Here is a 27,691-nt window from a genome sequence, read left to right on the forward strand (position 1 = left end):
ATACGCCCATCAAGGTGTTGATTTTCATTTCCTGTAATAATTCAATAATTTCAGAACATGAATTTAAACGAGCAAAATCTTAATATTACATTATACACATTTAAGGTGCAATTAATATATTTTAAAGGTATTCCTAAAAGTATTAGTAAAACTCGTTTTGTTGTAGAACATTTTATTCCACATAATTTGCCAAAAACATCACATAAACAAGGAAAATAAATATTAATGCAATAAATCATAACAACAATAAATATGGACTTCCAGATTAAACAAAATAATACGAAGATATATTGATAGTAAAGGCGTGTGAAAACTCCCCATTCTCACGTCTAGATTACTAGTTGAGTATTTTGTCATGTTATTGAGATTCTAAAAAAAAAACTGTAGTTCAGCGGGTCAGGGTTTTTTTGTCGGGGGGGGGGGGTCCCTCGTACTAATAGGAAAACTGAGTATTTAACGTCCCAATCTGAGGTGAGGGATTTCAAAGAACCAAACTGTTTGCATTTTTAAAATCTTGGTTACTATTTGCATGAAGACTTTATATTCTCCTTTTGCTGTAGTTGGTCAAATAAACCTTACAAACACGCGAAAGGTATTGATGAAAGGAATTCATAGTTTTCGTTTCCTTGTTTTAAAGTCCTTTTGAGAAAATTAAAAAGGCAGAAATTTACTTTAAAAAAATAACATTAAAATCAGGTACTGATATTTGAAGCGGTACCCGTCTTCCTAATATTAAGATATAAATTAAAAATGAATCTGTATAGAATAGCTTTATACATCACATATAAAAATGCACATATATCAATGACGTCCTAGTCAGACTAAGCATGAAATGTGGATGATAATAATGGTACAATGTATATCAATCATGGATAGTTGTTTACGTTTTTGCGAAATATGAAAACAAAATGAATATAACAACAATAGTGTAAAACAAATATACAAAAAGAAAATTCTCACAATCTGTAATAAAACATATTTCTCTATATAGTTTCTAAATAAATATTGCACATGTTAACGGAGAGGAGATGACTAGAGTAATGTTACGGAACCTGTGCTATATCTAAAATACACGAAAGCCATGGAAATGAACATATCTGTACACACGTTACCCCAAGACACCATAGCCCCGAATCTCGTTCGTCACCACGACAGAATAATGGTGTGGCCTCTGTGTTCATCAACCGAGCCCCCACATCAGCATAATCAGACTGGAATATGGTATACATATTGGAATGTTGAAAATATTTCCGAGTTGATGGTGATGCACAATATTTCTTTTCGAGCGATACTTTCGCTTGAATCACTACGGTAACCGTACGTCACATGTCGTCTTCGCTAACTCAGTAAACTTCCACGTGATTATGATTTGAATTTGATGAATATTCGGAATAACCTTGAGAGCTATCGTTTAAATCCCCTCCCATCAGCCTAGCGACACTGGACGGTCCACCCATCATTGGCAGTGGGTCCATAGGCATTAAATGTGAATTTGACATTGGAATATTCGGTGAGTGACGTCCCAGGAAACTCGCAGTATTTGGAACGCCTCCGAAATGGGACCAGGATTCCATAGAAGGGGACTCAGGGGGAACAACTGGTACACTCCCCATGTTGGGCTCTCTGTCCATTGTTTGTCCTGATCCAGAACTAAATATATCCTCCGACAATCGCCCAGATTGACTAATGGATTCATCTAAATCATCTATATCATCTGAAAATTTACAATACCAAAATCTTTAACAAAACATAACGAAGCATAGAATACTCTACAGATCTTACTCCTGTAAATGCATTCAAAATCACCAAAAAAATGTCAGAAATACAAGATGTTTTTATCATTTATATAGCGTTATAAGAATTTTCGTAACAATACAAGTATGGTTACGATGATATGTGATAAAATCGCATATGACCATGAAGACCTACCATCATCTAGACAAATGTCCGATCTGTCGTCAGCACTATTAGAGCTATCCGGGTCTCCGTTGCGTTTTAACTGTCTAAAGTAAGGACTCCATCTGTTTCTGCCAGCGTCTTTCTTGAGTCGTTTCTCTTTTGCGCGTCGATTTTGAAACCAGACCTGTACAACACGCATGTCCAGCCCCGTCTCCGCGCTGAGTTGCTCCCGAACATGTCGTGCCGGCTTGGGACTTTCATTGTAGGCCCTTTTTAAAGCTTCTAGCTGTTTTGCAGTGATTGTTGTTCGTGGTCTCTTGTTCGCTGCATCTATGTCGTACTCTGTAAGACAATGTAATTTAGTACTGTGTAATTATTGTTTTTAAACATTGAACCCAAATTATATTTCATAGCTTTGTCTAATGACATGACATTTTAACCGAGAAGACCTGGAGAAGATTCCGTTCTGGGTGAGGCTTGGAAACTTGATACGAGATGCAGATTTCTCAGTCGAACGCTGAGTAAGGTTGATGGAGAATGTAAGAGCGATGAAGAGAAAAGATAAGCTTTTGCGAGACTTCAGACGTGATCAAATAACCCGAATCAATCCGTGATCACGTCACTCGGGGGACTATCGATTTTAGTGACGCGAGCGCAGGTGTGTGAGTGGTGATAAGGCTGGTCGTCAATAATTCTGGTCTTACCTGGAACAAGGTGATAAATTCTAAATCCGTCGCTTACAAAATACACCTTTGTCTTCTTCTCCAACACAACAATTCTTTCATTTTTTTTAATTTTTTTTTTTATTTTTTTTTTGGGGGGGTTAACACGTCTCTTTCATGCTTTTTTTTTGTTATCTATGTGACACAGGTATATTCAAATCATGTGATATATGAAATTCGTTTTATTGTTCGAAGTAGTTAAATCTAAATTCAGTCAAAATACAAGACGGCTGAATCATCCTATCGAAACTTGGCATTCTGTTGGAAATTCATCAAAATCGGATTTTGATTTTGTTAAGCATATTACCTTGAGAACATCATTGCACGCACACTAGATCTCGAAATGTTTACTTCATGAGAAAGTGTACTTCTATCGATGTAAAACGAAATTTGCATGTCAAGACTTTAGTTCGAGATACGACTTGCTGAATAACTAGCATTGATGAAAGTGTTTCTTCAAACTTTGCAATGTTCATGTTTTTCATATATGTATTCCTTAAAGAGAATGACAAGTTAGCACATCCATCTACATTCCGATATAAAACCTATCTAATGCGGCACCTGTCTAATCTTACTCGTGTGTTGTGCGACTCCTATATCATCTGTTTCACTACACATATCGATCTTAATTTCCGTTCCACTTCGTTCTATAGTGATTTCCGTTACACAGTATATTCTAGCAACCTATCTAATCCCACTTAATTCGGATTAAACTGGTTTTACTGTAGCATAGATATTTTACTATATATATTGTGTGTGTTAAACCTACCATTTATCCCTCGAGCCTTAGCAGACTCATAGTCGGCTTTGCAGACTAGTTTCCGGTCCTCCATTAGGTAGAATTCATCTCCGGTGTTCAGCTGTCGACTACACATTAAACAAGCAAAGCACTCCAGGTGGTAGACGTTGTCCTGGGCCCTGCGTACCACTTCCGTGGGTGGGATCCCCTTCTCACAACCAGCGCATTTTGTACCATACCGTCTGAAATGAGTATAATGTAAGTTGTACCATACCGTCGGAATGAATATTTATAATGTAAGTTATATTCTACCGTGTGAATGAATATGTATAATGTAAGCTATACCTCAACATCTTAAATGAATTTGTATGATGGACTATACCATCTGAAATGTATATGCACTAGATAATCCATTCCCTAACATCTTTTAAAATAAATATGTATTTGTGTAATGTAAATTGTACGACATGTATATCTACTATAACGAATAGGTATGATGTACGTCATACCACACTGTCTGAAATGAGTATGTATAAAGTCAGTTGTACCATAACGTCTGAATGAATATGTATAACTAAAGTGTAATTTACTGTCAGAAATGAATATGTTTTATGTCTTAAAATGCTGAGAAAGGTCACCGCTGCTAGTTTTTGCTGTATCATATAAACATAAGGCAAATTGAGTATGAAAAATGTAATCTATTCAAATGCCGAACTAGACAACAAACTACTAACAAGGGGATCAGACTCACAAACAATCCACTAAAAATATCACTGAAATGGAGAAAGAAAATAAACAATGAAAATAATTCAATATGTTTGATCTCCCAAATTTATCTATAAAAATTTTCATCAACTACAATAATAAAACAACCTTACAAAGATGTAGCAAAAAGATGGCACATCAAATTTAATAATTGTTTAAAGTAAGTTGTACTATAACGTCTGAATGAATATGTTTAACGAAAGTGTAATGAATATGTATAAAATCAGTTGTACCATAACGTCTGAATGAATATGTATAACTAAAGTGTAATGAATATGTATAAAGTCAGTTGTACCATAACGTCTAAATGAATATGTATAACTAAAGTGTAATGAATATGTATAAAGTCAGTTGTACCATAACGTCTGAATGAATATGTATAACTAAAGTGTAATGAATATGTATAAAGTCAGTTGTACCATAACGTCTGAATGAATATGTATAACGAAAGTGTAATTTACTGTCAGAAATGAATATGTATAAATCTTCGTTATTTGTACATGTAGACATAACGTCGTAAACAATGAAAATATCAGATAAATTTAGGTTTCCCGCCATAGATTACATACAGAATCGGACAGCCGAGTTGTATTTCATTTCTTTAGAACTCGGGCAACGGATATCAAATTTCGATATCACTTGGTTATTTCACTCTATTTTTTGCGGTTATCCTAAATGATATTTTCGATTTGAAAATACCTATATATTTCAATGGGTGTATACGCAATATAAATGGTAAATTTAGTCCTCATACTTCACTTGCAGGCATCCGTCATTTAACATTGTTAGATACAGTCAACTAAAAATGTTTACAATAAAAAAACAAACATCACATTGACTGCACGCAATCAATAAAACAATTAAACCATCAAAAGCAAGAAGAATCTTTTGTCAGTCACCCGCGGAATCATCGCGAGTCCCTGAAATGTTAACTCCATCCCCGGGAGATAAATTAGTTTCACTCGTGTTTTTATTCTTGTCTATAAAGTGTAAGCTGGTAAACAAGAGATAGCGTGTCTGAAATCATTCTCGTCTTTCTGATTTCGTGATGCAATGGATATTCAACAGTTCAGCTCCAAATGAATCATTCCATCATTCCTAGTTTTGTGTTGTTTTTATTTTTTTACAGTTTGATGCATCTGAATATCTTTGGTATTATAGCATTGATCTCCTGTACCCGTTAGATATCAATTTATATGGATTTACAAATATTTATATTTAGAGAAACTTGTAATATCTAAAAATAAATCAAATAGATTTTTTTTATTCATATATTCACCAATTCATCTGTTTATAATGATCACTGCTCTCTCACAAGTTGAATTAAGAGACGTTGAGCAAAGTTTGTAGATGCTTGAAACACACTCTTAACAAAAACAGTTTCTTTATTGTTTTGTTTTTCAAATTTATATTCCAAGACATGAAGAAAATGTTTTCAACGAATTTTCGCTTCGATTTAAATCACTTCAAGCATACCAACATGTAGACCTCTTTCACAAACATTCATCAGTATTTTCTCCTGCTGTTTTACAAGGTGACAAAATTTAATTTGGTTAAACCGGGAGGAATGTATTATTTAGCAGTGCGCGGCGCGGAATGTCGTGCAGACCGGTATCTTCTCTAACAAACTAAGTCTCCATAAAGTTGCAGTGCCTAAAGCCCGATTACCGGGGGAATCTAATTATTTGCTTGGTGCACGAAACTGATTAAATATTAATGTCTCCGAACGACTTTGCCAGATGGGCGAAGTACAAGATATAGGCAATGCATAATCTTCAAAGGTTGCACTGTCAAGTTCCCCGTACCGACCAACAAGAAAACATACCATCATACGTCTTTAACACGGAAGAAAAAATCTAAATTTTATAGGATATATTTCAAACATGTACTTGGCGCAAGTTTTACTAACCTTCTTACCTTACGGGGAAAAAATCAGATTTGAGAATTTGGAATTACGCTTCTGCTTTACTAAATTAAATGTGTTCTTCAGTAGTTAAAAATTCAATGATGACGAGGTCTTTCGTCTTCATTTTCTCTCAAAATATCCTGGAACAGCTTGCGGGCAACTATTTTTATTTTGATGAAAGAAAAATAGCCCATGTGCTGTCGTAAAGTTACGATGACTCTTTTACGTAACTTAAGTAAAAGAAGTTTAATAAAACGAATACATGTATGTATCATAACTTAAGTTTACAAGTACATAATGTATATCCTACACATTTAAAATCTACTATGTCGTTATAGTAAGAATCCTTCGACAAGAGTTTCCTCTTTTCCCCACCCTTACTTGATAAACTGGTTTGAGTTTAACTAATGCAAAAATGGTTCTCGAACTATTTTACAATATTTCCTGCATTCAGTAATAAAATGCCAACGCTATACACCATGACATTTCACGACATACTAAAGTTTTATAGGGAGTGTTTGTTTCGTACGTGAATAAAAAAAAAATAGTTAGCAACCCTCCAAAATATCAACTCAATTCTTATATTACATTTTGAGTCTATCGGAATACATTTATATTTTTCTTTTAAGAATATCTGCTACAAGCAAAACTAACAAACCGCGAGTACAACATTAGGCGGGGACATATATATTTATTATCACATTATTCAAAGAAAACTCGGAAAAGTTTTCCTTTTTTACGAATTTTAATATGCTAGGCCCATTCATAATGCTTGCCACCAAACGTTGTAAGAAATGTATATCTAGCCCTGCATGTAGTCTTTATTTAGCGGGAAGCGTTTATCCTTGCATATTTACTTTTGCAATGAATAGTTGATATACATGTAGTATAGGGTTTCTTTCTACATGAAGTAGAATGCTCGGAAATTTAACTATGATGAGTATGCATTGCATATTCATGCATCAGGGCAACTTCACCACGGCGAGGCTTCAGTACCACTGACACACAACATACATTATTTATTTTCTTTACCGTCACAAACTCTAAAAACGTAAAATGTTTGGTATGTTATAAAATCTATGTTACATGCTATATTTTCTTAAGAAACAACTATGTCCATTTCAGAATAAATGGTACTATAATTAAATCTAGTGAATTAGTGCGAGTTCAATAGAAACTTGATTTTTGATTTAAACATACATGTATTTTTATTGTGTATAACACAAGAGGATTAGGCAGCAGGTAGGGCCTATGTAAGCCTTCTCCCAAGGTATACAAATTCCCTACATGTACATGTTATGAATACAGTTATAATGATATACAAAGTATAATGGAAGTATGATAAAGGTATATAACTATTGTATGTGACATCATCTTTGTAGTAGCAAAAAGATTAATTATAATTGCATATTGAATTAGAGAAAATAGAGGAGAACCCAAAAAAGAAAAAATTTGTTTTAAAAGAAGAAAATGAGAAAGAGGATAAAACGGGGTACCAGTTTGTAAATATTTCATGTATTTTGCATTCATATTAAATCTAATTGAATTAAAACTTAATTTCGAATTCAATGCGTAGTTTTTATCAGATATAATTCTTGTTGAGCCATGAAGAGCTAGTGTGTATAGACAACTGTAGATTCTTGATATTTATATTTTGTGAAAACTGACGCATTTCAAACTATTTTCATTTTTACAACGTATATAATGCAACTCTATCAATAAGTGGAGTTTTAATAATTCATTAGTTAAACAATATTGATATTTTGACATTTTCATTGACCATGCGTTGGGTTTCGTTATAATCATAGCGTGTTCAAGCTACATGATTACTCGAAATGGAATATAGTTTATCATTAATCCTATCGTGTTTCAATATTTAAAAGAAATAATAAATTTCACGGAATCCAAAATTATTTTTTAAATTTCCACCACATTGCAATTTCAAGAATAAGATATAATTCAACAAGTCTTCTTTTATCGCATGTTTATGATCTATTACATTACTGGTATATTACACGACAGTCTACGGAATCTGCATTATTTACGAATTAGCAAATACTACCGGCAGTTTTTCTTCCAATAACAAGCAAACTTTAAATTGTGGAACAAACAATTTCACCACAATATATTTATGTTCATTTCGGTGTGTTCACTTTGGTGCGTTCATTTTCCGTGTGTGCATTTCAGTGTGTTCATCTCAGTGTGTTCATTTCAGTGAGTTCATTTCCTTGGGTTCATTTCAGTGAGTTCATTTCCTTGGGTTCATTTCAGTGTGTTCATTTCCTTGGGTTCATTTCCTTGTGTTCATTTCCTTGTGTTCATTTCCTTGGGTTCATTTCAGTGTGTTCATTTCCTTGGGTTCATTTCAGTGTGTGCATTTCAGTGCGTTCATCTCAGTGTGTTCATTTCCTTGGGTTAATTTCAGTGTGTTCATTTCCTTGGGTTTATTTCAGTGTGTTCATTTCCTTGGGTTTATTTCAGTGTGTTCATTTCCTTGGGTTTATTTCAGTGTGTTCATTTCCTTGGGTTTATTTCAGTGTGTTAATTTCAGTGTGTTCATTTCGGTGTGTGCATTTCCTTGGGTTTATTTCAGTGTGTTCATTTCGGTGTGTGCATTTCCTTGGGTTTATTTCAGTGTGTTAATTTCAGTGCGTTTATTTCAGTGTGTGCATTTCGGTGTGTTCATCTCAGTGAGTTCATTTCCTTGGGTTTATTTCAGTGTGTTCATTTCCTTGGGTTTATTTCAGTGTGTTAATTTCAGTGTGTTCATTTCGGTGTGTGCATTTCCTTGGGTTTATTTCAGTGTGTTCATTTCGGTGTGTGCATTTCCTTGGGTTTATTTCAGTGTGTTAATTTCAGTGCGTTTATTTCAGTGTGTGCATTTCGGTGTGTTCATTTCAGTGAGTTCATTTCCTTGGGTTCATTTCGGTGTGTTCATTTCAGTGAGTTCATTTCCTTGGGTTCATTTCGGTGTGTTAATTTCAGTGTGTTCATTTCAGTGTGTTCATTTTGATCGTATCAACCTACATTTCCCTCTACTCGTTTTTACTACTTTTTTCATTTCGTGCATTTTTTTTATAGTTAGTTCCATATCGCAGAATGTCCCGACAGATGTAAGACACAATGCAGATCGCCCCATCATGATCTCCTGATGGATATTTTTTCAATGTCCATAAATTACATAGACATCAATCATGGAGATGAAATCTCTAGCAATGACGATTCAGCACGATTATCAAACACTATCACTGGCCAGAACCAAAACGATTGTCCTAAACAAATCGGTGGACACAAAACCTCCTAACCTTTATTTGGTGGCCTTTTTAGTTCGTTGTCATCTCCTGATGAAGTCAGCGAACGATTCCTGTTCGCTTGCATTGATAAATACACATAAATTGTAGCCACCCACCTGCCAGACAAAGCGTGCACATATTGGTGTTCATGACTGACTGCATCTTCTTTCCAGTTTGAAGTTCGATCATCGTTTTTTTCCCAGACAATGTATTGTGCTTTGGTCTTTCAGAAGTTAACCAAATGGCCATTTTTGCTAGAAACAAAACTTTTGCACAGATGTTGTGCCAAATTAAGAGGGTTGTTTTTCTTTTTAAAAAAAAATATGATTTTTTTTTTTTTCTATTTCTTTAAAGGAAACTATCAATCGTTAAAATCTCATCCAAGAGAAAACGCATGGTATTCATTCTCTGTATTTCATAAAATAAATGATTAGTGGAAGAGAATTTTTACAAAAACAACGTATTTTTTATTTCCGTATCTTACAATCACAATATATGTATTAAAGTGTATAGATCACGTTTGCCCAGTAATGCAAAGCTAATTGTTTCGTAATGACCTACTAAATTTCAACACGGTCATTTCTGTCGGTTTGGTGGTTTTAATTAACGATCAGTGGTTGTTTATTTTAGACAGCTACGTCTAGTAAACGTCAGATTAATAGACCTACAATACGTTCTCTGTTCTGTTTCTTTATCCCGTTACGCACAATCAGGTATTTCTTTGGTATTTCGTAAGGGTTTAAAATGAAGAATCTAATTTAACTGTAAACAAATTGAATTAGGGGTGATAAATTTTAGTTTACGTTTATAACTTTATCAATTGAAATAATCTATTTAAAACTTTGATTGTCTGAGTTGGAGCGACCTTTCACATTAATGGATTTTCATATCATTTTCCGAATAATAGATGATGTGATTTTGGTATTCTATCTATCAGGCATTTCGACAAACACTTCATACCTTCCCTGACGTATATGGTTTATAATCGATTCCATATCTGAAAGAATCAGAGCCATAATTTTGTGAATTAAAGAAACATCTTGCGTTTATTTTTCATTTCAGATTTGTGCATCGTATTGCTTTATATTGTATGTTTTCTGTAGGGAGGCTAAATGGACTGTAGGAAAGTGAAAGTAGAATATTCAAGTAAGTAAAACAGATTTCAGGTACTCTCTATACAAATAACTATAAACTATCAAAACATCAGTTTCCTAAGTTTTCTCTGTTTACTCATCCATTCGAGACCATCCGGGTATTAGGATGAATAAAAGGAAGTGTATATTTGTTTTATAAGACAGCTTTATTTTGCTTGTGGTAATGTGTTTATATAAATACAATAAGCATATCACATCGCCGATTGAATATTCTCAACTGGTTTCATTCTTTATCAGATTAAACTAGTTGAATATATATAAAATCGGCGTTATGTTATTTTTTATTATACTACTAGTAGTGCCGATTGAGTATACTCGACTAATTTCTTTACTTCTTCAGAAATATAATGAATATTGCTTGGTCAGACATGTTGCTTAGTAACACATGTTGCTTAGTTACACATGTGTAACTACACAATATTCATTACACTCCTGAAGAAGAAGAGAAACTAGTCAAGTAAACTCAATCGACTTTGTGATATTATTATACTACATGTTTACCTGATTGTGTAGATATTTTTATATTTTGAGTGAATTATTAGAATAATTACATTCTACAGACTCTTTTCAAAGGGACTATAAACATTGCTTTTTAATTGAGTTCAAATGACAATGTACTAAATATATTTTGACGTACTGCATATTGTGAGGTTCGATCTAACTCTCGGTATCGGTTGTGGTTAACAACGCACGCATGTATTTTGCTCAATTACCAAAAATTGAACTGAATTGAATATTTCAGCATAAATTGAACTGAATTGAATATTTCAGTATAAACTGAACTTCGTTGTATATGTATATTTCAGTATAAATTGTTTACTCTTGTCCAAATGAAATAAACTTGAAAACATGCATTCTTTGTATTTAAGTGTATGTATTTTTATTTATCTATTTGTTGTTGATGTTCTATCATTATTATTATTATCTTATTTTATTTACTAATTTTTTGTTGCTGCTATTTCTAAAATTGACAATAGCAAACTCCCGAGACCTAAGATATAGCGATGATGAAAAAACAAACTTACATGTAATCAAAATTCGTTCAGATCTTAACTGTACTGTATATTACAAAATCAAGTGCCTGGACACAGAAAAAAATATAAAGAAGGAATTAAATATCCGGTAGTTTAATGATAATTTGTGATTCCAAAATAGGTAGTTCTAAACGTCTGAAGACATTTACTCATTTTATTTCCATTTTAATATACATGTATATATATTTTTAAATGGAAATTTTCATATTTCCATTTATATAATTGAAAGTACACTTAATCATTTGAGGAGTGGAATAATAGTGCATATATTCTGTTCAAGAAAATCTTTGAAACAATCTCAACATACAAATATATTAAGATTCTATTGAGCAAGCAATCACTTATCATTTACTCATAAAAAAATCATATATGGACTTCAAATATATGATTGGCACTTCGAAAGAGTATTTTTCTGAAGACCTGCCCAAGAAGAAAGGAATTAAAGAAAGTAGAAGACAAACAACCCTCCTCTCGGAGACACAGCAGAGAATGAAATCTGAAGAGATTCCCTTCTTATCGAGCGTCCCATCTGTCTCGCTGCACTTGACTTTGGGTCACATATTAATTAATCAAGACCGCACCAAACTTGGTTCTGGGAAATGTTATCCTTTTAATCAAATGAAATTTCATCAAGCCACTGGTTTTTATGTCGCCTCGTCAGGACAAGATAAATCGGACTCGATTTTCCATGTTTACATTTGCTAGATTAATACGACGAAGATGAAATTATAAATCCGTCGTAAAATCGCCCACAATTTCTTTCATCTTTCGATTCTTCGCAACAAGAATCATAAGATGCTAGAAAAATCAATCAAACGTAATTCACGTTTACGTTTACCTGTGACGTCATAATTATCATTGCTTTACTGTCTGCGGATGAATTCGCTACTCCAAAAGTAGGTGAAATGTCAGTCACATGACCTTTTATAAAGGTTAAAATCATTTTCTGTCTCGAAACTTGATACTTATACTTGGTAGAAATTAATACTGAAATCGGGATTTTTAAAAGGTTTATATTCTTCGAACAGTGTACTATTTCGATAAGAAATAAAGTAGTTCTTCTTGTGATAGTTTTCTTTATTGTCTTACAAGATAAAGTACATTATATCGTGCTTTCACTGAAACCAGACTGATGACAGAATAAAGAGTGACTATGTTCTGTATATATGTACTTTGATACAAGGATATAAAATATGGAAAAAGGTGGTATAACCTTTCGTGCAAACATTCAATCTTTTTTTTTCAAATAAATATCTTACTTAGTTTCCATTTTATCTGATGCATATGCATAAAGTATGTTTGGGTTATTTTCTTTTTCTTTTTTTAGGGGGTGTGGGCAGGGGATGTTGATAATTCGTAATACAATTTGCTGAGTATTTGTTTTCTTCTGAATCTTCAGGTATGTGTACACACACACACACACACACACACACATATATATATATACTAAAAAAACACTTTTCGAAATATTTCAGCCGTTTCACCAGCCTTCATCAGTCGTGTTTATTAAAATGCATATCAACTAACGCTGAACAACGTATTATGACGTCACAATGTACATACATCTGAAAGGCAACGTCATGTATCAAAATTGCGCCAAAAACATCTGAAAAATTGCGAGAGCTACTGTAATAAACTTTTAAATCATATCTATATATATAACATTGTTATGTTATGTTAAGTTCCATACGGAAGTGAACGCCCAATTTATGGCTCCAATATTTACTTTAATGTAACTTCACATACTTTTATGGGATGAGTAAATATGTACCAAATTATATGGTCTTATTGTCGATCAAGTGTTTGCTCTTCATTTATAGTGAGTTTCATTTTTCTGATGAGAAATGAATCAATTGGGTAAGTCATACCAAACGAAAAATCACACCGTTTCCCTTCAATACGTGATTTCACAGTAGATATAATATACCCAAATTCATAATATATGAATTCGATTTTTTCGTCTTGTGCGGCACACTTTCCCCCCATGATTTTCTTACAGATAATCCAAATGCTACCAAAAGGAAATTCCTAAAGAGTCATATTCCCATAGAGTTGGTTGTTTCACTTCACAAAAGAATAAAAGATTTAGTCTCACCAGAGCCCATGTTCAAATAAACACTTTGGTTTACTAGCAACTCAATGATTTTCTTTAATTTAAGTTTTAATTAGATGCTTCTGTGTTTTTGTCGGACAGTGATGATTATTAGTTAATCCCTTATCACTTTTTTTAATTGAAAGAATTTACGTCAATCTGTGACGTTTCACAAACATTGAGCAACAGAGTCCCAAAATTAATAGCTGTCTACTCACGGAACAGACAGGTAAGACGGGAATATTCCGCATTTTATTCTACAATACAAATATGAAGAAAAAACAACGACAATCAATTTCAAGTGTACAAGAGGGTTTGTTTTTAGAATCGTTGGAAATATTTAGGACATTCTAAAATAAGTATGGAAAAAATTTGGACGCTCTGTAATGATTATTGAAGGATTTAAGACGTTATGAAATTATCTCGAAGGATTTAGGACGCTGTGTAATGATTATAGAAGGATTTAGGAAGCTCTGTGATGATTATTGCAGGATTCAGGACGCTTTGTGATGATAATGGGAGGCTTTAGGACGCTCTGTAATGAGTATGGTAGGATTTAAAACGCTTTGTGGTGATTATTGAAGGATTTAGGACGCTTTGTAATTATTAGAAAAGGATTTAGGACGCTCTGTAATGATTATGGTGAAAGGTGAAGATAACGAACAATGATAAATCTCATAACTCCTATAAGCAATACAAAATATAGAGTTGGAAAAACTGTAATGATAATGGCGTGAATTGGGACGCTCTGTAATGATTATGGAAGGATTTAGGACGCTCTCTAATGATTATGGCGGGATTTAGGACGCTCTGTAACGATTATAGCGGGATTTAGGACGCTCCGTAGTGATTATGGAAGGATTTAGGATGCTCTGTAATGATTATAGCGGGATTTAGGGCGCTCTGTAATAGTTATGGAAGGATTTAGGACGCTCTGTAATGATTATAGTTGGATTAATGACGCTCAGTAGTGATTATGGAAGGATTTAGGACGCTCTGTAATGATTATAGTTGGATTTGTGACGCTCTGTAGGGATTATGGAAGGATTTAGGACGCTATGTAATGATTTTAGCGGGATTTAGGACGCTCTGTAATGATTTTAGCGGGATTTAGGACGCTCTGTAATGATTTTAGTGGGATTTAGGACGCTCTGTAATGATTTTAGCGGGATTTAGGACGCTCTGTAATGATTTTAGCGGGATTTGGGACGCTCTGTAGTGATTTTAGCGGGATTTAGGACGCTCTATAGTGATTTTAGCGGGATTTAGGACGCTCTGTAATGATTTTAGCGGGATTTAGGACGCTCTGTAATGATTTTAGCGGGATTTAGGACGCTCTGTAATGATTTTAGTGGGATTTAGGACGCTCTGTAATGATTTTAGCGGGATTTAGGACGCTCTGTAATGATTTTAGCGGGATTTGGGACGCTCTGTAGTGATTTTAGCGGGATTTAGGACGCTCTATAGTGATTTTAGCGGGATTTAGGACGCTCTGTAATGATTTTAGCGGGATTTAGGACGCTCTGTAATGATTTTAGCGGGATTTGGGACGCTCTGTAGTGATTTTAGCGGGATTTAGGACGCTCTGTAATTATTATTCGTCAATTGGTGATACACTACGTGTTTATGTTGATGCATACATCAATTATTTTTTAATTGAAATTGATATGTCGTACCACCCTATTAATTTTAGAATTGTGTAATACAGCCTTTGGCGTGATGATTGTGTCAGCTAACTAACTATGAAGATGTCACACATGGAGGCCTTTCTTCAAACTTTCAATCATTTCCAGTACATTTCCAGGTCTTTTCTAGTTAAACTCTGTAATGGATGCACGAATTAAACCGTAACAGGAAGCAACAGCCAATCAATTTTTCAGAGAAATGATTAAAATGTGTTGCAGGTCTGATTGATTGTCTAATTATATGACACCTTTTTGTTGCATGCTCTGTGCGTTCCTACTCTCATTGAAACATAAGTATTTAGAGCTCTTCCCCATACTCCTAACAAGGAACCTCGCACAGTGTATAGAATTCCAGTTACCTGTGCGGTTTTCTATAGAGTCCAGCGGTCAGTACAACAGAAGAAGTTTACGCTAGGATTAAAGTTTGACCCTGTCATTAGAAATTTGACCCTGTCATTAGAAGTTTGACCCTGTCATTAGAAATTACATGTATCTGATTTTCAGCCCTCATCAATATCTTCTAATCACATATAGGGATCACAAATAGTAACGAACAGGGCCAAATTATGAACATAAGCCGTTCTTTCTCTTTGTCGAGATATTCTTCGAGGTTTAAGAACACAGCATATACTAATTCATGGACCCCCCCCCCCTTTTTTTTTCTAGTGCAAATCTACCACCATCACAAATACTGAAGCTTTTTTAAAATGCTACGTCGTTCCACTTCAGTTCTGTATTGTGTGGGTTTTTTTCTTACATGTATTTATCACAAAATAAAAATCTGCATTATGGCTATGCATATTTCTATTTAGATAAAATAAATAATGTCAGAAAGACAGAACGGTGTAATAATAAAACGGTGGAGCTGACAGAATATTTTTATATTGAGAACAGCTTTCATGGTACATGCCTATGTACATCATTTCACTTTCTCTGTGTGCCTTGGATGGGGGCGTGATTTCCTAAACAATACACAATGCGACATTCAAAACTCGCGTCTTGGTTGGGTAACATTTTCTGTGATGAATATCAAAAACAAAGTTTATTACAACCTTTTCTACTATCGTTTTCCCCACTTTTCATGTGAGTAAGAGATAGTTAAATTCTCACCATCTATTACATCAGACTTTGAGAAGACTAATATGTTTTATTCTGTATCGCTCACATGGCATTCTTTGATGACGAGGGTTTTTAAGAAGAGAAACTCGTGAGTTATAAACTGATAACTTTCTGTTGATACGACAACTCACCTGAAGAAGTCGTCCTTGCAGAAGACTTTCTCTCCTTTGGAGAAACACTTGTCGCTGAGTCTGATGTGGCAGTCGTGGCATTGGAGACACCGGGAATGCCAGGAGCGGTCTAGCACCTTCAGAATAAACCGGTCCAAGATCGGCTCTCCACAACCAGCACATTTCGGAATTGCAGCTGTAAAATCAAGCAGGGTGTAAATCTAAACGGCAAGAATCTCCAGTCTGATAAAATTCAGTCAGTGTGTAAAACTAAACGGCGAGAATACCCAATCTAATGCTATGTTTTAAAGTATATTTTTTATAGTAGGAGAATTTATAGTTGAAAGTATATTGAGATACATTTTCTGAAATTCTATTGTGTAAGTAATATTTTAATACATATATTCAATGGGCAAAAACCATTTTGAAAATACACGATAATATGAACTTCGACTCCTCTTGAAGCGCTTTAAAAGTACATGTACATGTATGCCGACGGGAAATGTTGAAGTTCATACCCTCATGTATTTTCAAAAAAATGAAATTTGTCTCTATTTACATTCTACTTTCATTTCTGTCGGAATTCCCCGTCGTTAAAATAGACATACTATACATGTATGTATATATATTTGTATTCATACGCGCATTGTTTGCAACTGCAGTGCGTTCATGAGAAAATGACGATCATTACAATTTTGGTTTTTTCACATTATCTATCCTATGAGCATTATATCTATACTTTCGTCGAGCATATAATTTGCAATTACACTTTTTGCAAATTCATAAATTAAGGGCAAATGCCATGTAAGGGTCTTCAAGAATCTTTTAAAAATCTGCTGATATAATAGGCTTTTTTATTCATATTTGGGGGGGGGGGGGTATTTTTTTATTTATTTTTTTTCATAGGTTTTTGATGTGTGCTTTTAAATCTATTTTATATACCTTTATCATCATCATTACATATTTTACCCAACTTGAATTATTTACATGTTGTACGTAATTCAATATAATAACGTTTTAATTTCAATGCCGTTTCTTCTCCTTTTGTTCATAGCTCCCTTTGTGCTTTCAGTCCTCGCATGTTTTGTTGAGTGCAGTTTAATAGAACATTACTTATTGGATTAAATATTGTCAAGAATATTTTATTTAAAACTAATATATTCCGCGGTGTATTTGATATTTATATACTTCATTGATTGGTAGGTGTTTTTGTTTATATTAATATTGTTGTTTAAAAGTGAATGCATGGGGGGTGTGCATGTAGGTAGAAACATTTTGAGTAGACTGGCTTCACTATTTGTTTAGTTCGGGGGTGGGGGGGGGGTGTTAAAACAAACCATTTCCTAATACCGTCCTTGATTTGTCATTCACTGTAGAATAATTGAAACAAAATTCCAACTGTTTCAAATTTAAATAATTTAAGAATATACATTATCAATGACATATGGAGTCCATTAGCATTCATCTTCTGTTTGGATTTTATGTGAGGATCTTTCCCGTGTTACATCTCACCAGAAGATTAATACTTATTAATAAAACTACGTCCTCAATCCTATCGTTATAATTCCCGGATTTTACTCAATAGCAAGTCAGGTTGTATTTTGAAGCGCCAACTATCGATTCTCATTCATCAAATTAGGTAAACATTGAATAACATGAAAAAGATAGATTTCGTTGTCTCAGAGCTTTTGGAACGACGGTATTGTCAAAAATATTGGAAATATGCAGATTTCTAACGCCGAAAACATAAATTAGGTATTCATGAGACTTTTTTGTCGTAAATAGAGTTTGATTGCCAGTTCATTTTCCCTATCTCAGTGCCGTTTTAATTGATAACTTTGGCTTCGGGGGAAGTTTTAGCTGAGCGAACGAATGTATGAAACCGACACCAGCTTTCTCGTCGTCGTGCCATTGTCTGGCCATCTGTTGATGTCGTTTAGGGTTTTTATCCCATGTACCCGGGGCGGCAACGAAACCTGTCCGAACACGATAACTTCAGACCTTCTTTGTGGATAAATACAAGTTGCAATAGCAATGAATACGGGAGACTGTTTAACCGAACCAAAACTACCATATGGGACTAAATTTGTGTTTCAATACATTGTCTTAGGTATTTTCATTGGTTTGATTAAGAATGAGTTAACGGTATTCATTGGTTTAATTAAATTAACGATATTCATTGGTTTAATTAAGTATGAGTTAAGGGTATTCGGCGGAAGAATGAATAGATTTTGGAATAAAAGCGGTTTTAATTCAACAGACGTTTCACGATATTTTTTTTTTCGTGATTTACACGATTAGCAGAGAATACACACAGATTGGCAATGCGTATAGATCTTAAGGAGAATTCATTCAAAATTAAATAATTTTGGTTTTTGTATATTGGATTGTCAATGCATCATAAGCTGTCGTCAGCCTTTTCTTAATTTTTGTTCAGGTGTACATCAATGTGAAAAGTGTTTCCCACTTGCTAAGTCTGTTTATTTTTCGGTTGAAGTCACTTATAACAAGATCAGGATAAAAAAAAAAGTTGGGTTACACAATTTTGTTTATTGAGAAAAATACTATTAAAAAAAATTAATCGGATTAGAAATATTTCATTTTTCACACTCGATATTCCTGCTCAGTTTCCAAACATTTTGAAGTATAACATGTTAAAAACTATTTTGATACTCCGATCTTAATTCTATAAAAAAAAAATCGGATTTTCCCCCCGCTGTAGAACAAAATCAAACATTATAGGAACATTTTTAATAGGTCCAACACATGTACGGACGAAGACAGATATCGTACAACGTAAAATTTGAGATTTGGGGTGTGCTATAACAAATGAACTACTATCCCCATAGGAATTCGAGGAAAATGGCGATTTGCTGTCCGACAATGCCTTCACCAGTCGCCGATTCTCCAGTAATGCTCAATGCACGTGCTCACCACCCTGTCATCGCGCAAAACATCACTTTTGTCGAAAAATGAAGTAACCCAGCCGCGCTTCGTCCCGTGTGGAAAATTATTCAAATGAGGCTGGCACGTGGCACCCATCTGGAGATATTGCGGAAATGTCAACACTGACTTGCGACTTGGCCAAAGAGCTGCACATAGACGGAGAAGTTAGTGGGATTAAATTTGATACCAAATCCATTTCGTTAAACAATTAGCCATTACCGTACATAGTTATATAGAAAATTTCAAAAAACTTCGTCCTTTAACACAGAACAATTTGTCTCCGTTCCTCCCTTTTTCTTCTTTTAACTAATTTGTGTTATTTTTGTAAAAGGGCACATTTCGTGTTAATTTCTTGAAGGTTTATTATTCATCGATTTCCCCCAAAATCTGTTCCTGTCTTCATGGCTTATTGAATTACACCTGTATGACCTTAAAGTTGTCAAAGATGAAGAATAGAATCCGCGGGTCGCCGCGCGTGCCATTGTCAAGAACAGCAAATTATTTCCGCAATCGGAAGCATTCCGTTCGTGCTCGCTCTTCCGAGGAGCGGCCGCAAAAACACACTTACTAGTCTTCTTAAATCCGTTCATTTCAGTTAAATGTAATTTTATAATTCTTAAAAGAAATATCATTCGGATGATAAACAAATGAGAAACAATTCCATTTTAAAATGATAAAAAGGTGAGGGGAAATCGGAAATCGAGAAGAAACGAAATCCTCTCGTAAAACAAATAGCTAACAGGGAGGTGTTTGTTCAAATATAACACATTTATGCAAAACGTCCAATTTTCACTTTAGAACGTAGAATTAATTTGTCATCTAAAAGGTTTTAATTGTGTTCAATGTAACAGAAATTTTGTGCTGAACAATCTTAAGAGATCCCCATTTAGCAGAACTCGATACATGATATTTAACAAACGTTATGCATTAGGAGGCTTTTGAATGGTCTAGATTTTATTTCAATATTCATCTTTATATATTTGACGCCTCGGTTTCCCAAGAGACAAATTCAAAATTCGATTCAGCACAAAATAAATCTTTTCATTTAATGAGTCCTCATTAAGGAATGTAATTAAAACTCGCGAAGTCTGTCGTTTAGTGTATCAAATAATGCATTTGACGGCGTGTTATGAAATAATGGCCCCGTGTTGAAACGTTCGCTCTGATTTTTCTGGCAAGTGTTGATTTAAAAGATTACAAAAAATCTACAAAGAGCGAACTACAGACACAGAGTATCGAAATTATTGTCACATTTTCGAATTTTATGGGCAGGTGCATTCAGAAACAAAAGCGGCACGCTTAGTTACCTAGCGAGCACGTGCGGAGATACCGTTATGTCGTCACACATCAGTGAACACGTGATAACTATCGGTCCCTTTCGGTGACAATGTGGGAAATATTAGGTTTAATTTCTCATTAAACTCAATTCATTCACTTCAACCTATGGCCATTGTCAACATCAAAGAAAAACCAGCTCTCACTCTGAGTGTTATCAATTGATAACGAAAATAATATAGAAAATGGAAATCTTTTCACTTTTGCAAAATGAAAAGGCATCTCTAATACGTCACTTGTCATTTTTATTATATGATATTTGGGAGATATATATATATATATATATATATATATATATATATATATACACCCACACACACACACACACACACACGACACGATCTCTTTCTCATATATATCCATGTGTGTTACGGTTTTCAACTGATGCTTGTTTCTAAAAATCTACTAAAAATCTAAAGTTGTCTCACACAAATCGCTATTTTTGACTGAAAATTTGAATTGTTGAATAGATAGTTATTTTCTCGTTGGCCCTGTAAGACTTGGTTGTGTGTATATACGTCCTTTCGTCCGTCGCTAATTACACCTGAAGTTCTATCTTGTCACAAATCCGAGCTCGCGCCATAAGAGGATTATACCGGAACTCTAAGAAAGATTGTCCCAATCTAAAATCAATTTTCAGAACAAATGTCTAATTTCCGGAAAAAAATCTGCATTTACGTGGAAATTTTGTCGCTATCCATATCGCAAAATGAGTAATTATTTCACCATGCAACAAGTAGGGCTTCAAAAATTTCCTGAGTTTGGAGTTCATTTGAACAATTGATAAATTGTATATTTAAGACGAAGATGCGACATTAGGAAAACAATGATCTTTGGAACAAAATCATTACAGTCACTGACAATCTACAAAAACATAATTGCCAAAGACTTTGTGGCAGAGTAGAAATGCATTAATTAGTTCTATAAAATCATACTCTCAGTTCTATGAATTAACAGTGGTAGGTCTGTAAATTAACAATTAAATGTAGCTCTTCAAATTAACAGTTCTATGAATTAACAGTGGTAGGTCTGTGAATTAACAATTAAATGTAGTTCTATAAATTAACAGTTTTATTCTATGAAAAGTTTCTGGTTTAATCTTGGACGTTAGATAACACGAACGACTTTTTTCCACAAACACCACGGTGTAGCATAATATTAATGTATATTGAGATGTGTCAGAAGACGACTAAGATAGGCAAGACCAAATACTGCCTTTTATAAAATTATGTTTGAATTGATTTTAAGAAATAGAGAAAGATCAGGATGAAAAACTTGCATATATGTATCATCTTTATATTTACAAGACGTGGCGTCTACATTATACTTCTGATAAGGACAAGTATAAATGCAATCTCTATTATGGGGAAATATCAAGAATGAAAATATCAAATTATGAAAACTTACTAAAGCTCTAGAAATCTGGTTTCCGTAATAAAGATCCTCCATTCAATTCGAATAAAAATAATTCAAGTTGATTTCAAAGAGAAAAACTCCAAATATGGCCCTCTGTCTGTTAAGTGAATAGAAGGGAACAATCGGACAATTTCACTTCTCGTCTTGTTGGGAATTTGTTGGTAATGAACTTCGGAATCTGGGCGCACTTTCCCATTATATTAAATTTAGATGCCCCAATAGAAATCAATTGAGGAGTCGAAAGTTAATTAAGAAAATCTACATCGCTTCGCCACGTTTTAATCCACAACGTCCCTCATTGATGATTATATAGAAAACTTGATTAGAAAAAACAACAAATCGGTATACATAATACCTCATTTCAGCACAACCTGGGCTATTATTATTAATTTATATAAAGCGAAAAAATTAATTTGATTTGCATCACGATATCATTCTATTTCCCAATCAGGATGTGATAGGGTAGTATCACTGAAATATTAAAGCCGACAAACTAATTGGTATCGGACTACCGGAATGAAATTAGGGAAATCGACAACCAATTGCTGAAATTGACATCAAAGAATGTATCAATCAGATCTAATCACTTACCTTCCAAGAATTTGTTCCGACTTATCATCTCGGTGAGAGAAGCTGGGCTGGGGCTTGTCCTAGCCCCCTCTGTGTGGTAGACTGGGTGGGTGGGGGGTAACTCATTTAGGGAGGACATATTCATTGGTAACCACGTTTTACACAAACCAAAGAAATACCAGCTCCGAGTCACTTGTTCAGATTTTGGAAGTATAGCGATGAGACAGTTTTTCTTCTTTTCCGATTGAACCTTTAATTCTTAACATAACATGTCATCAGCAATTGGTCGAGATGCTTTTGAAACTTGGAACTGGGATATCGCACGTGACCTTTATAAAATGAATATTCATGTAGAAATCGATCGCTCATTGTTTATAGACAGACAGAAGCAGCCTTTCGCAGGTTTCAGTGGAGTTGGGATGAAAGAGCGGTCTTTGACAGAAGGAACTGAGCCGCCGGGGGAAAAAAACGGGCACCTGTCCAAAGTGAGATCTGAATGGGAGAAGGTTGTCAATAGCACGAAGAATGTCACACCTCTCGGCAAAGGAACAACCGCAAGAGCAGTGTATCTGTAGGGACACCAAATCATTCATAGTTATGTGTTTGTATCACTCAATTTTCTCTTTTGTATTTACGAATTCAAAGGCAAGATAAACTTTTTCTTTGAACGATTTCTTTTGTAAGAATATATTTCACAGCAGCGCCAAAGTCACCTTTTTTTTCAAATGCTCACCCAACAAAAAAAATATACGCATTTTAGTGTCTGCCATGTACGTCGTGTCGTAGAAATTTAAAGATTGAAAATGTTAGGCATTCTCATAATGAAACGTTTAGAATTGCATGGCGGGAAATAACTTGAAAAAATACAGAAACTGCCAAATTTACAAGATAAACGTGAATAGCAATTGAATTCTTATTTGTCAGTTAGCTATGGACGTTCATTCTCGCCTGCGTGCTCTTAAGGCTAAGACTTCAAGCGCCGAAGTCAGCCACGGTCTCCGTTACAATCTGTCAAATTGTCGCCATTCAGGATTATCTGGTTCTCATTTCCACCGGGCACGCGCGGCGTACCTGCATGTTCTGCAGTTGAGTATATGAATTTTGTTACGATTAGCACCTACAGTTTATCTTTGATGAAATTCGAGAAACCATCTTCACACCAAATACAAGCGTCACAGTTGCGAAGATCAGTGGGTGTTCGTTAAGTTTTGTAATGTGAGAAAATCTGTGACGAAAGAAAAGAAATATGAAAACTTCAGATACGGTCGGATATTTCGAAAATGATAGAAATAAAAACTCTAAATGAGATTTTGTTTGATTTTTTTTTATTACTATTTTCTGAGTACGCGGAAGCAGAGGTCCAACGAGAGGGTGAAAACGAAGTCTGCAAAGTCTTACACGACGATGAAGAAAAGACGATGTGTTATTTCAGGGCGATAATGCAATCAAGCCAATGGTAAAGCAGTTAGTTTACGGGCATAAGGGACTTAAAGGGTCTCAAATCAAATAATATTCGCACGTTGGGGCTTCTTAATCCAGTAACGACAGGCATTAGGTTCGTAAATCAATGGCAATGACAGAGTGCCTCGTCGTAGGTATCGGATTTTTAAGGTGATTTGTCACCGCTCTGTATGCTGAAGAGGGAAGACTTACGATTCTTTACCGATCTTAAACTGCTTTTTTCTCTTCTTTTTTTTTGTAACCAGTCCGCTGTTTGGGGCTTCCCCCATACTGAACAGCTGACAATGCTGTATGATTCATTCCATGCTAACCGAAAACAAACAAAAACTTCGTGGTAAATTGTGCATACGAAACCATATTCCTTTTAGTCTATTTTTGGGATAGCATAACAATCAACGTCCGTTTTCGAGAGTTTTACAATTCATATTACAAATTTTCATTTTGATAAAGCATACCGTGACGATGAGATCAACTAAATATTGTATATACTGTGTCCGTGTATAGATTGAAACTTGTGATAAAAGTTAACAAGTGTATTCCGTGACCATAAACTTTAGTTGCCGGTCGATGACCATTTCCTGTTATGATAAATAATAAAACATGGTGGCTGCGATCGTGGGCTCCTAACTCTCGCTCCAGCTTTTCAATATTTCATACCGCGCGATATAGCATGGCACCGGGCTAACGAGTGTTATCCTTCGCGGCTCCGCGGCGCATCTCTCCCTTTGATCAACGAAGATAAGCTCGGACTATTTACCCGTCCGCTGTTCACAACTGGTGTTGCCACCCCACGGGTCTTTCCCGGGATCAATAAGTTCCCGCGGGGACACTTCGGTATTTATCTCAATGACCGTTATGGACGTATTGCCGAGTTTTACACCTGAAGTCGTTTGTTCCAGATGAGGTATAATTTTCTCGCGATATTAGAAGGTTCATTAGATAATCATTTATCCGTCAATGTCATTAAGACACAGGTGAAATTGCTTTATGGTATCTCCCACTAATACAACCAAAGAAAACGATACGGGAAGACAACCATACCATAAGCAAGTTCATCTACAAAATGACGTCTGTCTTACGCACAAAACACGTCTCCATATTCATATCCACAACTTAGCCTTGATTACAAATTCTACACGAAGTGTGAAGTCGATACTATACACTCCTCTTATTAACAAAAGTAACAAACTTTTGACATTTTTGATTGATTAAACATCGTACTTTAGTCACCCCTAAGTGAGGAACTTCTCGCGATTATTCAGTGTTCATTTAGATGAATGAAGAACAAAGCTCCGGGTAACATATTCCCGTAAATATTAATCCAATGTTCACATGACTTTTCATTGGCAAATAAAGCATGTTACAGGTTACTATTTGTAATTATGACAAGTACAGTGTTTAATTAAGGGAATTAATGACATGCAGAATTACATGTACATGACATCTATCTCGCTATCTACATGTATCTATCTATCTATTTATGGGCTTGCATTATATATTGTTTTGGGTCTTTTTTTAAATTGGTCAAGAAGAATCATGAAATTCCGTGGTAATGATATAGTTTTTGATAAATACAACTTTCCAAGTTGTCCTGAGAAGGGAAACGTTCTTTAATCATTTTGACCAATGTACATTGTTGGTGTTGAACCCTAAAAACAGGCAATACTTTCGGTTTGTATGCCATATAGATGAATGGAAAAGAAAATCTAAGATCGAGGATGTTTATCGATTGATTTTATATTGTTTAACATCCCTCTCAAGAATATTTCACTCATTTGGAAACGTCACCATTGCAAGAGAAGGACAGCAAAATTTAGGAATATGCTCGGCGCTTACGGCCTTGAACAGGGAGGGTTCTTTAACGTGCCAAACCTGCTGTGACACGGGGCCTCGGTTTTTGCGGTCTCATCCGAAGGATCATGAGGATGTTTAAAGGTAGTCCTTGTTGCTTATTAATTTTCAGTAACATATAATGCTGCAATATAAAAAAAAAAAAAAAAACATGTACAAGATGATATAGAGACTGCACAGATCCGGTGTTGTAGTATAGACTTTTCCCCCGCATAGACTTTCCCCCAGGAAAAACGGGCCCGGGATAGATTTTCCCCCATAGGGGGAAAAGGCGCCCCAGCATATAATTTCCCCTATCTACAAAGTCAGTATAGAGTTCCCCCTTAGGCGGAAAAAACCGCCCTGGTATAGAATTTTCCCCCTCCTGTTTCCGGATTTCATCGACCGGAATCTTCGACGATATTCATAAAATAAACGAATATTTATTTATTTTTTATTTTTTTGTTGTTGTTGAGATGTTGAAGTTGGATTTACACGCTGAAAACTTTGAATTGCATATAGTAAATACAATATGCTTCTCAAAAGACTTTAACGATGATCAATATCATTAGGATTTTTCGTAAAAAGTCGACTACAAGATATATAATTAAAATATCTGAAAAGTAAAATAGATGCACTGCATAAGTAAAAGTAATTTTAATTTTCCCGTTTATTTAAATTCGAAATTTTAAATTGAAAAAACACTAACTTCTTCCCAACTTCACTATTTCAAATGTTAGATACTAGTAAATAACGACAAAGACTTGAGATGTCTGAATGGATTTTGATATACCATTACACAATATGAATACTTTCCTTTAAAAAAAAAAAACACCATAAGATGATGATTGCAATACACAAGACCTTGCTCAAAATTAAAAAAGATAATGAGAAAAATTCCTGGGTCTAGAAAAGCAAGAGAATTCTAGTAATAGAACTGGAAACGGATACATAGCTAAAATGTAAGAAGGCGGAAAAAAGCGGACTGTCATTTAGGGGGGAAATTCTATACTGTGACGGTTTTTCCTAGGGGGGGGGGAATTGGGCCCGGGTTAATTCTTCCTAGGGGTAAATTCTATGCTAGGCCCATCTTTCCGGGGGGAATGTCTATCCCGGGCCCGTTTTCCGGGGGGAAAGTCTATGCGGGGGAAAATTCTATGCTACAACACTGGGATAGATATTCCCCCATGGGGGAAAAAGCGCCCCAGCATATGATTTCCCCCTATGTACAAAGTCAGTATAGAGTTTCCCCTTGGGTGGAAAAACCGCCCTCGTGTAGAATTTTCCCTCCTGTTTCCGGATTACAATATTCATAAAATAAATGAATATTTATTATTATTATTATTATTATTTTTGTTTTTTGTTGTTGAGATGTTGAAGTTGGGTTTACACGCAGAAAACTTTGAATTGCATATAATAAAGACAGCATGCTTCCCAAAAGACTTTAATTACTAGTATCAACATTTGAAATAGTGAAGTTGGGAATAAGTTACTGTTTTTTTAATCTAAAATTTTGAATTTAAATAAACTGGAAAATTGAATTACTTTTATTTATACAGTGCATCTAATTTACTTTTCAGATATTTTAATTGTATATCTTTTAGTCGACTTTTTA

General features: G+C 34.7%; 1 protein-coding gene across 1 annotated transcript; it reads right to left on the minus strand.

The window, feature by feature from the left end:
* Positions 1 to 155: 155 nt before the first annotated feature.
* Positions 156 to 26,897, minus strand: LOC125681743 (LIM/homeobox protein Lhx3-like). The gene is made up of 5 exons (XM_048921942.2): positions 22,807 to 26,897; positions 16,540 to 16,714; positions 3,391 to 3,602; positions 1,930 to 2,241; positions 156 to 1,714 (listed from the first exon to the last, which is right to left on the minus strand). Exons 1-5 carry the CDS (start codon positions 22,928 to 22,930, stop codon positions 1,344 to 1,346), a joined length of 1,194 nt encoding a protein of 397 aa, XP_048777899.1. The 5' UTR covers positions 22,931 to 26,897; the 3' UTR covers positions 156 to 1,343.
* Positions 26,898 to 27,691: the final 794 nt, after the last annotated feature.

Source organism: Ostrea edulis, chromosome 2 (assembly GCF_947568905.1).
Source record: "Ostrea edulis chromosome 2, xbOstEdul1.1, whole genome shotgun sequence".
Classification (NCBI taxonomy): domain Eukaryota; kingdom Metazoa; phylum Mollusca; class Bivalvia; order Ostreida; family Ostreidae; genus Ostrea; species Ostrea edulis.